Here is a 17,251-nt window from a genome sequence, read left to right on the forward strand (position 1 = left end):
TGTAAGAGATATAATGGACCAAGCCTGGAACTTCTGCTTGTACTCCATTGGCCAGAACTTGGTCACATGGCCACACCTAATTGCTAGGAAGGCTGGGAAATAAAGTCTTCCTGTGTGATCAGGAAGAAGAGAAAAATTATTTTAGTAAATGCTTAGCAGTGTTGGCCACAAAGACCAAGGAAAGAAACTTGTGTAATGCCAACTCTTCAGGGGGAAGAAGGAAACCCTGTAAGAATAATGAAAACTTTACTAAACATTATTAACTTCTTCTATATACAACATTACATAGTTAATGTTTATTAACATGAGCTAGAGAAGGGTTCATGACAAATGTAGGAAAGAAATCAAAATAGTTCATTTGTGTACTCCATTCTTGTGCTAATGCCACCCAGGCTAGATACCTTCATGCAGAATTCAAGAGTCCCTGAGACTGCTCTCACTTCTGACAGCAATTACAAGTTTGGGGAACCCCCAGCACTACATAAAGTCCAATAATTCATTAGAAGCACTCACAGAGCTCACTGAAAGCTGTTATCCTCACATATATGATCTTTTACAGTCCTGTCCCAGCAGAGGCAAGAATAGCTGGCTGACTTCACCCATACAGCACATACTGTCAAGCAGGGAAGCTCATCCAGAGTTTTAGTTGGGGATTTGTCATGTAGACATGATTGTCCATGTGGTTGACCTTAGCTTCTAGACCAGCAGTTCTCAACCTTCCTAATGTCATGGCCCTTTAATACAGTTCCTGTAGGTTGCGACCCACAGGTTGAGAACCACTGCTCTAGACACTCTGAAGGTCAAGTTGATACCAAAGCCCCCAGGTAAACAGAAACACTCCTATCAAGCAAGGCATTCTGCATGCTTGAAGATTTCTAAGGAGCTGAAAGCTCAGTGGTTTATCAGTGTTTTTTGATCTTTCACGTTTTGCAACATTTTACACTTCACTTTCTAAAATAGTTGGTGGGACTTTGGCTATAGTTAGATTTCTGTATTATTTGCTGCCATTATTATGTGTTTAATTTCCATCTTCTCTGGGAGATTTTATTCCATGGATTACCACAGTACCCCAGTGCCTGCCACTTGTGACATGCAGTAAATGTTTGCTGAATAAATTAAAGAAATATAAAAGGAAAGGGATTAGTTTATATAAATATATAAGTTAATGTTGCATGAAAATTTCCCCATAGTAGAATACTCTAGATTGTATGGATTGATTTCTTCAGGACACGTTGCAAAGAAGTACCTTTCTATTTTACTTTTAATGTACTTATCATTAGTCATTATCTGAAAACGTTTGGGATCCATAATTATTCTTATCTTTCCTCTATTGCTGTCCCAAAAGATTGACGTGGGACATTTTCCTGTTGACCTCTGTGAAAAAATTTGATGTGACTTGCTACAGGGAAAAATTTCCAGTAGAGAAAGGCAGGCTTTGGTGAAACGATGGATACCCTTTGATGCAGGGAGCGGTGATCCTCATCAGTGTTGCTTTCCTTATTAGGAATAGTTTTGAGGCTCTTGGGCACGTTTATGGCACAATCCTCCCTCAGGATCTCACCGCACGTTGCCCCTGAGCCCTTGACACCTGCATTCCTCATCCTTTCCTGCTTCACTTCTGCTGTTCCAGGACTCGCCTTTCCCGTTCCTGGATCTCGAAGCATCTAGATCTCACATGTTACAATATAACCTTTAGTTATGCTTGCCTGAAAATTATGAGTCTATTGGCCCTGAAAGGAAAATGAGTTGTATTTGAATCTGAAGAAATACATTTATTTTAAAAGATGGGCAATATTTGGCATTTTTTCCAGCCATTTTTTTTCCATACCCAAAGTCGTTTGGTATATACAGAGGGTGCCAAAAAATGTATTCACATCTTAAGAAAGGGAAAACCTGTATTGAAATTGTAATATTCAATATATACGTATAATGTTTGTTATCTTGTATATCGTGTTTTGTTTTCCTTGTAATTTCAGAAGTCAAATGTGACTTGAGTATTACAATTTTAATACATTTTTTTCCTTTCCTAAAATGTGCATACATTTTTTGGCACCCCTTTGCTTCTCTGTACTAAGCTTTGTGATTCAGAGGCTGTTGTTTTGTGGATACTTCTAGAGTGGATTAAAATAAAATTGGTTCAAGTATAAAATGGATTTCTAAATTACTTGGTTATTCTCCAAAATGTCTTATCACAGTCATCCCCTGTGTTAGTCTGTTCATGCTGCTATAACAAAATACCATAGACTGGGTGGCTTAAATAGCAGACTATTTCTCACAGTTCTGGAGACAGTGAAGTCCAAGGTCAAGGTGCCAGCAGATTCCATTCCTGGTTAGGTTCCTCTTCCTCACTTGCAAATAGCCACTTTCTTCCCGTGTGCCCACATGTCTCTTCCTCAGTGCAAGTGTGTGAGAAAGAAAGTTGGGAGAGAGGGAAAGAGGGGGAGAGAGACGGGAAAGGAGAGGAAGAGAAAGAGAGCATGCACAATCTTATGGGGCAATAATCCCATTAGGAGGATTCCACCCTCATGACCTAATTACCAAATACCATCCCACTCAGGGTTAAGGCTTCAATATATGAATTTTGAGGGGACACAGTTAAGTCTATAACATCCTCCCCCCTATAAATACATGCCATGTGCTTTGGAAGAATAAGATAAAAACAAGAGCAATTTTTGTATAAGACCTGTAGACTCCGTCTTGTTCCTTCATGGTAATTCAGCACAATGCTTTCCCTAATAGCTCAAAGCCCTTTTTAAGCAAATGAGCAAAATATACAATTAATATATAAATCCATCATTTCCAAGGTAGTGTACCATAAGGAGGCATATGAAATCCTATTCATCATACTATTAAAAAGCAGTGCCCCCCCCCCCAGTGAAATACTGCCCATTTCAGAACAATAGGATTCTTGCTTGTCATGTCAGATATCCTAGCAGCCCTGCTCGCCATCCAAAGTATGTATTTTTAGAAGCAATAAAATTATTTAGCTTGAAAAATAGAGAATTAATTGGGTGAAGGCCTTCCTGAATTCATAAGATGTCTGAATTGGTGGAAATTTATTATGCTTTGAGCACACAGGGACTTGAACTAAGTTTGAAGAAGCCTCTGCCCTTAGAGGTGTAATTTACCCATTACTGACATAAATGCATTTTCAACCAACCTTTACTCACAGTACTTTGTGCTACCATCTCTATTCTTAGCTAATTCATGAAATTAAGGAAAATTTTAATAGCATTTTGGTTTTAATTGTCATAGAATTTGCAGTGTTGGGTCTGGATGAACGAGGCCTTATATCAAAATGTTTAGAGGTATTTTTTCTTATTTGTTGAACAGATGTGTCCAAAATGACCATACTCAGGAATAAAACAAGATATAAACCCAACGTCTCCTTTAGCTATAGCTCAAACAAAGTTTTTCCAAACACCTTTTTCTGTTTCCAGAGTTTTGGTGGAATCATCTCCAGCAGAACTTTGAGAGGTAAAATGAGAACAATTTAAACTCCCTGAATTTCCTAATTGTCTATGTCTCAAATCTAAATCTGAAAACTCCTCTCTTTATCTCTGAAAAGAAGACTGAAGTTAGGTTGGTCTGTTCCTTGCAGGAGAATGCTGTGAATGGAGAACACCTGTGGCTGGAGACCAATGTCTCAGGAGACCTCTGCTACCTGGGAGAGGAGAACTGCCAAGTCAGATTTGCAGTGAGTGTGGCTGCCAGTGCCGGCTCCATCCTTCTGGGGGAAGACCTCTGTGTCTGAAGGCTGCGGGGTCACCACGCCTGAATTTCCAAGGAAGGGTTTGAAGGAACCTGTCCTTCTGAGGTGGAAACCTTCCTGGATGTTTGTGGTTTACAGAGTTTCTCACGTTAATGAATGGCTCTTGGGTTGTCCATTTTGGTGGTTTTAGGATTTGGTTATGCAGCCTAGAGATGCCCAGGCAGGGTAGACTTTTCATGTGGAGAAGAGGGTAACTGCACAAGAGAGATGTCGGCTTACAGAGGGGGTGCCAGCTGGGCCAGAGGACTGTTTGTGGAGGAAGGGACTCTTGCGAAGGGTTATCTGTTTGTAGGGGAGTGACTGCAGTGGCCTTACTGAGGAGTGAAGATGGAAACAGGGTGGGAATATCTGTGCTGGGGTTGTGTGTACCCTAGCAAATAATACAGACTAAATTCTGCAAAGTACAATTCTAGAAATGATACAGTGATTAGGTCAATCGTTGGTGTATCCTTTGCCTTTTCGAAATCTGCTTTTTGTGTCTGTTGAGAACAATCTGTTTAAAGGTTAAGATTCTCTTCATGGTCTATGGAAAAAGCATGGTTGCCAGGCTGCCTAGTGAGGAAGAACTAGAACTTTAGTGTTGAGAAGGGGAACTGAACACTTTTGTGTAGGTTATAATTACTGATGCACAAAGAGAGTAACAGAAAATAGAATAGTAAAAACACAAAAAAGGATGTATTACTTCTTATTTGGGGAAATGGGAATCAAATTAACATAATACCTTTTTATGTTTTGTTATGTTTGTTTATTATGTGAAAGAAATATTGGGGGCAAAATACAGGGGTCTTGACATTGCAAATGAGGATGTTTCTGTTAATAATTAATAGGGAAGAGATTGCATTTTTATCAAAGCTCATAGAACACACACAGAACATGCAAAAAAAATGTAGACACATTTTAAGAAAGGAAAAAATCTGTGTTAAATTTGTAATATGCAAGTCACATTTGACTTCTGCAATTACCAGAGGCACTCAAACGTGACTGATATTCATCTTTTGTTAGTGGTATATACTGAGTATTACAATTTTCATATAGTTTTTTCCTTTCTTAAAGGAAAAAATGTGTCTGCATTTTTTTGGCATCCTCCATATATTCCCCAAAGACTTTTATAAGGCTGCCTGAATTTGCAAAGTCTCAGAACCAAGACCTTTTCTATCACGTTAGCTGTTTTGACCACTAGTTTACAGGGGATTTGGGGGGAAAATATTTGAGAGCTTTGGGGAAAACAGGATTTATTTGGGTACCAGTGGAAATAAATACGAGGGAAAGGCCCACATGAGCCGGCTCTGGATTTGAGGTCAGGAAAGCTGGCATTGAACCTCAATGTTACCGCTTTCTGTGTGACATTGAGAAGTCACAACCTCTGGACTTCGCCTACCTTCAAAGAGTAGGATTAAGTTATTTGTAATTTGCTTCTAACTCAGCTCTGTATTAATCATTTGCATTTCTTCTAATCTTGTTGTAAATTCAATTGATTTAAACATCAGGATTTCAGCTTTATGCATATGTATTTTTAATTCAAGTATAATTGCCCAGAATATGATTAAATTAACCAAATCCACGAGAAGCTCAGCTGTTTGCACTAAAGTGCTATAAATAATGAATTAGCATTAGGGTCTTAGTTAATTCTGTAAACACTGGTCTTGGGATATCAGATAATATAAAATGAAAAAAAAAGAAAGCTAATCTTACTTGTGTATATACTTTTGAATAATTTCTACTGATTCTGCTGCCAACTGATGGATTATAATTTGTTACAGTTATACCTTATCTCCAAATTGCTCTTTTTGATTCTTTCTGTGACTGTTTTGGCATAGACGCATATTCCGTCATTGAAAGATGTATGAACAAAGGCATCGTCCTTAAACTTTGTATCGTCAATAACATTGTTATCCTATAAATGATTATTACATGGTCGCTATTACCACTGAGTCATGAAAAACACCAAGAGGAACAGAGGAAATCTTAGGTAGAAGTAGGAGGAAACAGGATTGAGAAGATTCCCAGTGTCCTTCTGAAGCTTCCTCATCATTCCATCCCAGGTGCTTGGTCCTATTAACTCATTGTACAAAGTGTATAGGAATTAAAGAACTCACTTCCAGAAGAATGCTGATTAAATGAAGAAACAAGTCAGTGAGGAAGCTGAAAAACTAATTGCTATAGGTTCCTTAAAGCTCAGTTTCTTCACCTATAAAGTCAGAGGAATGCTATTTAGAGGATTTAATGTGATAATACATAGAAAGTTCTTCCTTGGCATAGCAAATGACGTAGTTGATTAAAGGGAACCCTCCCCCCAAAAGAATAAGAACAGGAAGTTCATAAAAATTTGCTAATAAATATACACATATGTGTAAAAATATAAAAAGATACCCAAATTAAAACAACCTTGAGGAGTCAACAGCATGTGACTTCTAAATTAGCAAAGATAGATAAAATGATGCTACTGCTGATTGGTTTAGCCTAAAATGGATTGTATTAACATCTGGCAGGAGTGGAAATTGATTTGCTTCACAGAATTGGCAGTGTGTGGAAGAAGCATTAAACAATTCTCCTGGTTTTATCTCCCATGTTGTGAGGTGTGTGTCATCCATGGGCATTACATTCTGGGAGAGGCACTGGCCGAGAGCAAAGGATCCAGAGGAGAGTGCCAGTTTGGCTCAGGAGATGGAACCTTGTCAGAAAGGAAAGTTAAATCATATGCGTTCTAGCTGAGTATTAAAGAGGGAAGGTAGAGAAATGTCTTCCAGTATTTGAAGAGTTGCCATGAAGAAAAGAAAAGTGACTTGCTGTCTGTTGTTAGGAAGGCAGAATTAAGTTATCTAGAATCCACAGACTCTGGGTCTAGGTGATTAAGTTCTAGATGTATAATTCACTGATACAGAATCATTACCTGGGAAACGTGTCAACAATGCAAACTACAGTTTCCCTCCTTGGCGCAAGTACCAACTCAGTATGCCTGGAGCTAGACGTGGGAATGTGTGACTTTAACAAGCACCTCAAACAATTCTGGTGCAGGTGGTTTACAAACCTAACTTTGAGAAATACAGTATGATAAGAAAGAATTTGAAAAACTTGAGTTGTGCAGTAAGGGGACAAACTGGGTGGAGAGATGGAATCAAAGGGTGTGTGTTTTGGGGTGACTTGAGTGGCCATCTTCTGAGGATACTGATGGAGATACACACCCCCTTTGTCTAAGAGGTGGTAAGATATAGAAGTCTCCAGAGGAGCCTCCCGTTTAGATGTTTTATGTTCTATTTGCAGCTTTCTTAGAGGAGAGTAGCAGCTTTGTAAGAAAAAGCATATATAATATGTGCAATCTGTCCCCCAAAGTCACCATACAGTTGGAAAATGGGAAATTGTAGCACAATGTACCTTTATTTACAAAATATTCATTACCCAATTTTACAAAGAAGAGGCCAACACAGAGACAATATTTTGTAAAGTTTTGTAATGAGTATTTTATAAATAATGGTAACATTTTAGTATAATTTCTCATTGATTTAATGTACGGTGACTTTTGGGGACACTCTGTAGATTATGTGTTATATTTTCTTTTCTTTTAATGAACCACCTTTGAGGAAAGCTCACCTGTTGAGGTGAGACTAACTCACCATAGCCCAATCCTACCTGCAGGCTCCCAAACGAGGTGCAGACGGAGTGCTTGGGGGATGATTGACTCTATCTCCAAAGACAGAGCCTCTCCCTCATATGAGTGGGGTGGAGGGAGAGGCTAGGAAAGAGGCGTGGGACGGGCTCTGCTGACCTTGTTGACATCTTGCTTTCTGACCTCTAGCCTCCAAGACTGTGAGCCAATACGTCAATACATTTCTGTTGTTTTAAGCTTCGCTGTTTGTGGCACTTCCTTAGTGTAACCCCAGGAGACTAAGATAGTGACCATTCTCTGAGGCGAGTTACCTTACGCAGCCATCCAGCTAACTGTGCGGTCACAGGGGCTCACAGACACCCACACGCCCGCGGAGGTCCGTGGCGAGCAGTGCTGAGTGTTTCGGTTGAGAGGGTGCTGGCTAAGTGAGCAGACAGGCAGTTAGGTGTCAGAAGCCGAGAGCTGCAGGGGAGAGAGTAGGTAGATGGTTTGGGGAGCGAGAGAGTGCGTAGGTTGTGTAAGAGGAAAAAGGAACTGTCAGACTTCAGGACGCTGTTACCAGATATATCTTCTCTATTTTTAAATGTGCTTACGCCACCTTCTTTTTGTGGCTCGGCTAATAGGTACTGCCTGGCTTTTGTTGTTGTTTTGCTTTCATCTTTTCCTTGTGCGTAATGTTTGGAGAAAATGGCCAACCCCATCTGTGATGCCCAACCTTAATTGTAAGGTGCCTTCCGATGCTGCTCACAGTTTGACAAACAGGGTTTTATTGAGAAAGTGAATGAACTGTGTAAAGGGGTCACATGACACGGGAGTTGGCGCATTGGAGAACGGGAGCCACACTGATCCAGAGACAAAAAGATCTGGATGAAAATCCAAGCTTTGCCCTGCTTTCCCGAGTCTCAGTTTCCTCTGTAAGATGAGAAAGATGAAACCTACGTCTCAGAATCAGGAGGATGAAATTAGTTGACAAATATTCATATTCTCTCTCCTTCTCTCCTGTTCCTGCTTATAGTCTAATGTCTTTAAGTTGAGGGGGTTCAGGACTCAGGAGTAGCCTGGTTGGACTTTGGTTGTGATGATGTCTTATGTTTGGGACGGTTCTGTCTAATCCCAACACTAAGACTCTTAACGCCTTCAACAGCTGTGCATAGTACCTGTGTTCTCACTGGTCTTGGGTGGGCCCAGCTGAGTATGACAAGCCGAAGTGGCCCCTTCTGGAGGACATCTCACCAGCGATGCCTTCTTCTTGGTGAAACAGAACCCATCATTGTCTGCAATGAGTCTACCCCAACATCTGCTCACAGGGATGCTGGCCTGTGTTTTGAGGGTTCTTGGAAGAAACTTGTAAAAAGTCAAGGGCAACGACTGTCCTCCCTATTTAAAGGAAACTTTTAGCTTTCTGCTATTTAAAAATGAAATAGGCTGGTTCGATCTTGTCTGTTTCATCTCAGGACAATTGGGGCATCAGGCAGCGGGATGTGCAAATGCTGGTTCCCTGCCTCTCAGTACTGTGGGTGGGAAGATGAGAGACTCAGAGGCCAGTGTGCCTCGCTGGGGGACTTTCTGCTATCTGTGGACTCGGGTCTAGCAGGCCTGCTCTGCAGGGCACTGACGCTGGACTCAGGACATCCTGAGAGCTGCCTGCATGCTGCTCCCATTCTGTCAGCACTGAATGCCAGTTGCCCAGCATGGCAGATGTATGATCCACAGCCCAGATGGCAGTTTGGCTGAGCTGGGTGCAGGCTGTCGGAGGGAGCCGTGTGTGTGGCAATAAAGCCCAGGAGGCGAAGGCAGCTTTGGGGGTTGTTTGGGTGCCAACTGCTCTCACCAGAGGCCTTTTTCACCATTAGGCTATTGAGGATTTAATGAATCAAGATGACTCAGGGAAAGTGTAGCCATCAACAAAAATAGTTTATAAAAAGAATTTTCACTGACAGACTCTCTGTCCTCCTAGTCTGTGGGTACGAGGGAGGAAGGAAGGGCATGGGGTGCTCCCGTGGGTGGAGGTAATGTTGCCTTTTTTGTATCTGGCCTGCTGGTTTGTCCTTCCAGAACTTAGAACAGAGTGGCACACAGTAGGCCCTCAGTGACTAGCGTTAGCCATTGTTTTATTACAGCAATCATGGAGCTTGCTGTAATCATCGTTATTTGGTACCAAGGTAGGATGTAATACTGACCCTGCCCACTTCACGTCATGGAGCTATAGTAGGATATGTGGGATGTCACATGGCCCAGGGATCTTTTGGATTTGGCTAGTTCTTGGTCATGCTGGATCAATACTACTATTGTCTATCTTCAGAATCTACTTTTTTTCTAAATAGAATTCTGAAGAACAGAAAACTCATATAAAAACAAAATGGGCATAATTCATTAACAGGGGCTTTTGAACCTACATTTATAAAGCACTGAACACCTTTAATGTACTAATAGGTCTTATAAAGTTCAAAGAAGGGTCCAGGGACTATAGGGCCCTCTCCTTTGTTGGGAGAGGACAGGAGATTGTGGAACCCATTATTTTCCCCACAGAACACCCATTGCCATCTCGTGGGATCTCAGTGTTCAGAAAACTATTTGCGAACTGCTCACACAGTGCTTTGCAGTTTTCCTGGGACTCATACTCATCTCTGATCGAAAACAAGCACCTTCAGGGTGGTCACAGTAGGCAGTTCACTTCCAGCTTAAGGTAACAGAAAGCAGAGTCACAGAGATTTACTCACCGTCCATAGTATTGTAACTGTCTGGCAGGGGTGGGGCATTTTTGTGAAATTCTTTTGCCTTAATATGAAATTTTCATTAAGCCAAGTGTATGTGTCTTGTTTTATTCGTACAGTTTGTTCCTCCGAGAATTACTGACTTCTGTTCTGTGATGACAATTTCAGATTGAGGTTGCATTTGTGATTGTGTGAAGCAGTTCTGTTGTTATTTGATAGTGAACCGTCCTGTTACCTAATAATAAAAATAATTTGCATCTGATTCAGCATGGAGTTTGCATGTCACCTAGGCAATGTTCAGGTATATAAAAATACCTTCTCTTCTTCCGGTGTTCCCGGTGCCAGGCACCCAGAGCAGTTTATTTTAACAAATATGCCTGTTGCTCAGAAGCACATAATCTTGACTAAAGCATTATTTGCATTGGCAGTTATCCAAAGCTACTACTGGCTCCCAACGTTAATATTGTCTCTGTTTTTTAGAAGCTTTTTACCTTTGTTCCCTACCCCATAGACCAGGAAGGTACTTATGCAGAAGGGATGCCTTAAAAGACACATGAAATGAAAAGCCTGTTCTTGTGTCTTCTTTAAGGAGGTGTGAGTGATGATGGAATGTGTGGGCTTTGGAATCAAATGACCTGGCTTTGAGTCCAGGTTCTGAGATTTCCAGGCTGGCTTCGAGTTGTGTGACATTCATCATTACTTTAACCTCTTTAAGTCTAAGTGTCATATCTATAAAATGTGAGCAATACCTGCTTTTTATGGTTGTTACAAAAATTAAATGAGATAATAATGCATATATCATAGCAGGATGGCAAGTCACAAGCACTCAGTAAAGATTAGCCTCTCTAATTGCTTCTCCTTGCATGAAAGTGGTTCAAAGAAACTGAACCCAAAAAGGCAACCCAGAGTCTTGGAATCACCTGCTGCTTCTCTCTCACTGAGGAAAATCGGGAATCGGTTTCACAACCTGAAACAACTAGCCCTTCTGACGGTCAGCCTGGCCCTTGACTCTGCCTCTTCCCTCTGTTCTCTCAACCTTTGGGTTCTCTCAAAAAATATGAACTTTCATTCATATTTTTAAAAATTATATTTATTTATCTGTCTCCATCACTAGAACATAAGGTCATTCAGCTCAGAGACTTGGCCTAGTTTGTGCTCTCTTATATCCTGACCCCAAGAACAAGCAACTGCACTGACTAGTTCCCCTGGGATGAATGAATAAGTTCAATGATGTGATTCTTAAGAGAGAGGCACCTACACACAGACACCTGTCACCAAGCCAATCCTGCATTTAAATATCATTGTACTTACCAGCCCAGATGTTTGAATTCCTGCCTCGTTTTCAAGTCTCTTTGGATGGAGGTTTAGTACTTTCAATCAGCAGAGTTTTGTGGGGCTGCAACCCCTGCTTATCTAGTGACACGCCTTCTGCTGCCCATTTTATTTGACTCTTGTGGAGAGCAGGGACAACTTCTTGCCATCTGGCAAAGATGGTTATGGTGTTGTTGCCATCAGTCAACCTACTGAAGGGTTTCATGAGACCATAGGAAACTGTCATGCAGTGACACATAGTATGTGTCCCGCACTGACTGCCAGCCTCCGGGATACCCTCAGTTTGACCAGCCTCTGTAATGATATCTTCAGTAAAAAATTATATGGGTAGGGGCCTGTGTGTCAGACAAAACATTACCAGTGGGGGACACAGCACTGGGTAAACTATGACTGAAATGTTGGTTTTCATGGGCTAGACTGGCCAGAGGCTCTGTCTTGATTGGAATGTGGGAACTGACAATGAAAGGATAGCTAACTTACAGTTTGATGGGACTTCATAAGGACATTACATCTACTTAAATCGGTATTAGAGCAAATGCCTTTAAATTATTGGTTATAAATATTATCAATGAAATTTTTAAAAGAAGCAATTCCATCTACTTCCACAAAGTAGACAGATGGTGAGAATGTGTGAAGATTCATAATAACACACATAAGTCAGGCATTTATGGTGCTGTCACACCAGCAAGATTAAAAGGCAAAGGTCGATATTTCTGAGTTTATATTAAGGCTCAAATCTCGGCTCTGCTCGTGATATATACTACCTTAGAACTAGAGAAAGCCATTGACATGGCATTGAGATACCACTTCCTGTAAACTTGGTTTCTTTATGAATTCTGTGGTTATGTCCAGCGCATCCTCACTCATACCTCCTTGAATCTGTGAATGCACATGTTTGTGTGTATAGAGCATTTCTGCTTATTAATGTTGGTGTTCCTATAATCATGTTTGTGTGCGTTTTTGCATTCATACATTATTAATACTTTAGCCTACTATATGTGGTTACATGTATGGTAACCGCAGTACAGAAACTTTCCTGTATCCAGTACTATTTGATTACAGCTTTTTCCAATCCTAATCTAATTCTCAAAATAAGATGAGGTAACTCATTCTCTGTAATCGGCTGACTTTAGCTTGAGTTAACACAACTCTAGTGATTTGGTTCTTACTAACTTGTTTCCCAGGTGAGCCCTGATTGGCAACTTTCCAGGAAGAGGAAAAGTTTTCACGTGTCTTCTTGTTCTTACGTTCAGCTCACAAAGTCCTTTCCTTCCCTTAGCCTTCTGCTCTAAGATTTTAGTTTTCTTTCTCTTATATGAAAAGTGTAAAACATACTGGCCACTGGGGAAATATAAAGCTTTCTATTTGTGTCCAGACCACAACACTCAGGTATTTTCTTATCTCTGTGTGTGTCTCTGTCAGAAGCTATGGAATACTTCTATCCAGATTACCATGTAGGTTACCATGCACTCGTGTCTTGGTTACTTAGAGGAGGCGTCTCCAGGAATGTAAACACTGCATATTCAAAGAGGTTCAGCAAATGGGTTCCTTGGAGTGGAACAAAGCAGACTATTGGTAGAGCATCCAGTGAGTCTCACTGCAGTACTTCAGAGGTGATGCCAGCCATGACACAGTATGAGACTTTCATACGTGCAGTCAGCTGGGTGTAGGCGAGCTGCAAAGTTGACCAAGTATAGGATCAAAGCCATCCTTGGTATTGATTATTCAGCTAAGAGACATTAGGCCACAGTGTAAGAAAGTCCTATGAACCTTAGCAGGGACCCGAGTGGAACTAGAATGTGCTGCACGCTCAGTGATCACACTGGGCCTCTGCTTTGCTTTTCTGTTTCATTCCTGTCACTCTAGTGGAGCCTTTGGTCAACTAATATGTGGATTATCTCTGTGGTCTTTCATTTATTATTCTCTTTGAGACAAAAGCCAGTGTCTTCACCATAACCTTCCAGACCTTGTAGGGATGTGGCCTTTTCTCTACCTGGTTCACATCACTCCCCACACGGTCCCCGGCCTCTCCTCATCACCTGTGCCCTCTGCCTGGAACGCTTTTATCCCAGAGGCTGGAGAGGTGACTTCCCTCACTTCCTTCCATGTTTGTCAAGATGTACCTTTTCAGTGACGCCTTTCCTGGCCAATCTCTGTACAAGGTCAACTTTCCTCTGCCCCTGGTATTGCCTTTCTCCCCTTAATTTTCTTGGTGGCACTTATTTCTGTTTACATATTATCTATTATACCCACCTATCTTGTTTAGTGTCTTTTTCGAACAGCGGAATATAAACATGTGTGCGTAAGTTCACTACTGTGTCTCCCATGCCTGGGACAGTGCCTGCTGCCTATAAGTGCTCCGTATTTATTGGCTGGCTAAAGTAATAAATTACTCATCTCATCTCTTCTTCCTTCTGTCACCACATAAAATTATTATTTTTGGCCATGTTAGTCTCTAAACCTTTTGGTTCCTTGTCACCTACTAGGTTAAAGTTTGTCCTTCCTGGCCTAGAGTTAAGTCCTTTGACAACCTAATCTCAATCCACCTGTAGGATCTGATCTTCCTCACCCACCCGGAGGCTTCTGTTTGGGAAAGCTGGCTGCTGACTGCCCCCACAACTGTTTCCCAAATAAATATTCCAGGGTTTAACTCACCTGCAGATGCAGGTGGCACTGCTTGAGTAGCAGCAACACAGATGTAACCATTCCTAACTCTACCCCTTGTATCAGACCTCCGTCCTCTTCACAGTGGTCTTCCCATCAGCACTCCTGGGCTTCCCAGAGAGGTCTGGTCTGCCCTCCCAGAGCACCGTGATGCCTCCATGCCATCTTTCCTCTGTGTATCATTCAGTGGGCTTCAATTCCCCAGACATTTGAGGTACCTCATTGCCACCTCTTTTTGGAATTTCCCATTGTGAGCATACCAGTGTCTTAGTAGGAGGTTTTATCTCCTAATGTCTCCAAAGCCCCAGTTCTCCAGAGTGGGGCTCATTTGAGGGCTGATGCAGGGAGAAAGCCCTATTCAGGAAGCCCTCTCTCCTTTCTTTCCTCCCTCTTTTCTGTTCACAGAATCTGAGTGAGGCAGCACTTTTGGTGTTGGATTATGGGGGTCTGGAAAAACACAGAGGAAGCTCCACCTTCTTGTAACTCTACAAGTTTTAGCTCCTGAACCTTTAGGGAACAGCTCTGCCTTGCCATTTCTCTCACAGCTCTTCCCAGTTCAGCTCCTCTGTGTTCTTAACACAGCCAGGATGCCTCCTTCCCACATCGTTGGGGGCCCCACCCCACCTGGGCCCACACAGCCAGACACACCATTCAGCCTTCCACATTCATCCACCAGCCTTGTGCCCACAACTCATGCAGACGGTCCCCTGGGAGCACAGAAACTGTTCAGCACCAGATACACCAGAGCTGGTCTTGATTCCTTTTGGGGGACATCAGTGCCTACATCATAAAGAGACTTTGGATCTTTTCCCTGCTGGAATGTCTTTGATTTTTTTCAAATATATGCATGTTTTACTGCCAAATTCAGGACTTTGCTTTCTCTGTTAGACACTTTTAATTGACTCAGCCTCAGAGATTTTTCCTTCTCTACCTGATAGCTTTTATCATCTAAGCTGTTTTGAGCATTTAGCCATGTGGGGCTGTCTCCTCTTACTGACCTTCTCTTTCATGTCCCTCTGGTCTGCCAAGTGGCTTGCCAGCACCTCCCGGAAAGAGAGAACCTTCTTTCTCTTTGTATCCCACACAGCGCTCACATTACCTTATTTATGTAGTGATGGCTGAAGTGATTTGTTGTGTAAATTCTGTAAAGTATGTTTTGGAAAAGTCAGTGGCTAGCCGATTGTTTCAGCCATATGGAAAATTTACTGATGTGGATACTTCAGACCACATGATTCCAGATGCCTGGCATGTACAGACTCAGGTGCGCTGGTGCACATTTGAGTATTGAGTGAGTTGGTGCGCTCTTTGCAAGAGTCCCCTATCCAAGCTCCAGCTGTTCCTGCTACTCTTTCTTTCAGATGTTCTGAGATAATCTTGGCTTTGTCTTTGATCAAGGGTGTCAGTTGTGGGGGCTATCTCAGAAGGATTCAGCTCTCACGGACCCTTATGTGTCTAAAGCCCACATTGCCCAAACCAAGGGGCCTTGACAAATGAAAGCATGTTCTCCTACTTGGGCCAGCACTACTCAGGCACACGGCTGGGACCTTCAACATGGTGCAAAGACTCTTCGGAGAGCTCTGAGCTCCTACTCAGGCCACAAATTCCTTCAGACATGCAGTCTTTGCATGCTGGTCTGGGATCATGAGATCCATTGTCACAGACAGACTAACAACATACTGAGGACAATAGGGGTGTGTTGGAACTTAAAGTGGCCGTCCTCCTGGTTTGTCCAAAATGTTCTGCTGGAGAAAAAAGGAGCCCATGTGAGAGACAGTGGAGGCTGGGCTTCGGCCCTGAAATGACATTAATTCAACTTCCAGATAGTGTCATTCTTCATGCTAATGCCGACTTACAGATTACATCCCAGCTCCCTGGAGAAGCAGAATTTGCCAAGTATGCTTGTCATTTCTCCTAATTAGGTTTTTAAATAAATCAAAGAACTCTTGTTTTCATTTACCTTGGATTATACAGCAACAATGTTCTTGTTTATGTTGCCCAGAGAAGCAATCCCCACTGAAAGGACACGAATTCCTGACATTCTAAAGGCTCAGGAAGTTTCCACCCTCCACTTGCCTAAGCCCTCCATCGGCCCTGCCCTTGGAGAGGAGAAGTGTTGGTCTTCCCCTTCCCCTGTCTCCACAGTGAATGGGGTCTAAAAGGGAGGCAGGAGGACACTCTCCTTGTTTCCAGCCCTCGGGAGGGACCTTTCTGCCTAACAAGGCAGAGGGTGGAGAAATCCCTGGGGAGAAGAAAGCTGGGAGGAAGGATGGGAGACTCATCCTGAGCCTCCTCTCTGCAGGCCTCTTTCCTGCTCTTCACCTCTTGCCCCTCTAGCCCCCTCCCCACAGAGCCTGCTCTGCCTCCCTCCCCACTGCCGGGGTTGCTCCTGCCCAGGACCCCTTTGCTGGCCATTTGTCTCTTTGCTCCCTATGGCCCATCACAAGTCTGAGTTGAGTGAAACAGAATTCCCTGATTTTGGGCCGTGGGCCTAAGACTTTGGTGGGTTTGGGTCTGCAGGAGGCAATGGTTTCTGAGCATTTCTGAGACAGGGAGACCAAGAAAAGTTTGCCTGGGGCCTCTCTTCCCGCCACCTGCTCATCCTCTCCTCTCCTCTCTGGGGATTAAACCTGTGGAGCTGGGCAAGGCCAGGTGGGGCTTGGTTTGTCCAAAATGTTTTGTATTCTGCTGGAGGATTATGGACCACAGTAGGAGGGAATTGCCAACAGGCCCTGCAGTCTGCTTCTCTTTAGGGAGAAGTATGGCTTGGCTGTGGGATGGGACAGTCAGCTTTCTTGTATCTGCTTCTCGAAGTGAAACTTCGTATAATCAGGAGTGACAAATATTTCATTTCAGTTACCTTGGGTAGCAAGGAGACCCCAATCCTTTCATAAATCATAGTCCTGTGAAACTAGGTTACCTAAGGCAGTGAAATGGCCACCCTCTTCTCCTTTTCTCCTCTCCCTCCTCTTCCTTCTTCTCTCACTTCTATCTTCTCCCCTCCTCTCTTCTTTTTCATTTTAATTTTCCTCCCTTTCCTCCCTCCTTTCATCTCTCTAGCCCTGCCCTTCCTTGACCTGCCCTTCCCTTCCCTTCCCTTCCCTTGCCCTTCCCTTCCTTGCCCTTCCCTTCCCTTCCCTTGCCCTTCCCTTCCCTTCCCTTCCCTTC

The 17,251-nt window shown here is 42.7% G+C and overlaps 1 protein-coding gene across 1 annotated transcript in view; it reads left to right on the plus strand.

The window, feature by feature from the left end:
* The window catches only part of DGKI (diacylglycerol kinase iota), a 419,366-nt gene that overhangs the window by 145,463 nt on the left and 256,652 nt on the right, over positions 1 to 17,251 (plus strand). Inside the window, exon 3 of the mRNA XM_023514207.1 lies at positions 3,602 to 3,697. Within this exon, the coding sequence (XP_023369975.1) occupies positions 3,602 to 3,697 (96 nt within the window). The remainder of the gene's footprint in view (positions 1 to 3,601; positions 3,698 to 17,251) is intronic.

Source organism: Otolemur garnettii, unplaced genomic scaffold (assembly GCF_000181295.1).
Source record: "Otolemur garnettii isolate 467f Iridium unplaced genomic scaffold, OtoGar3 scaffold00049, whole genome shotgun sequence".
Taxonomy (NCBI): Eukaryota; Metazoa; Chordata; class Mammalia; order Primates; family Galagidae; genus Otolemur; species Otolemur garnettii.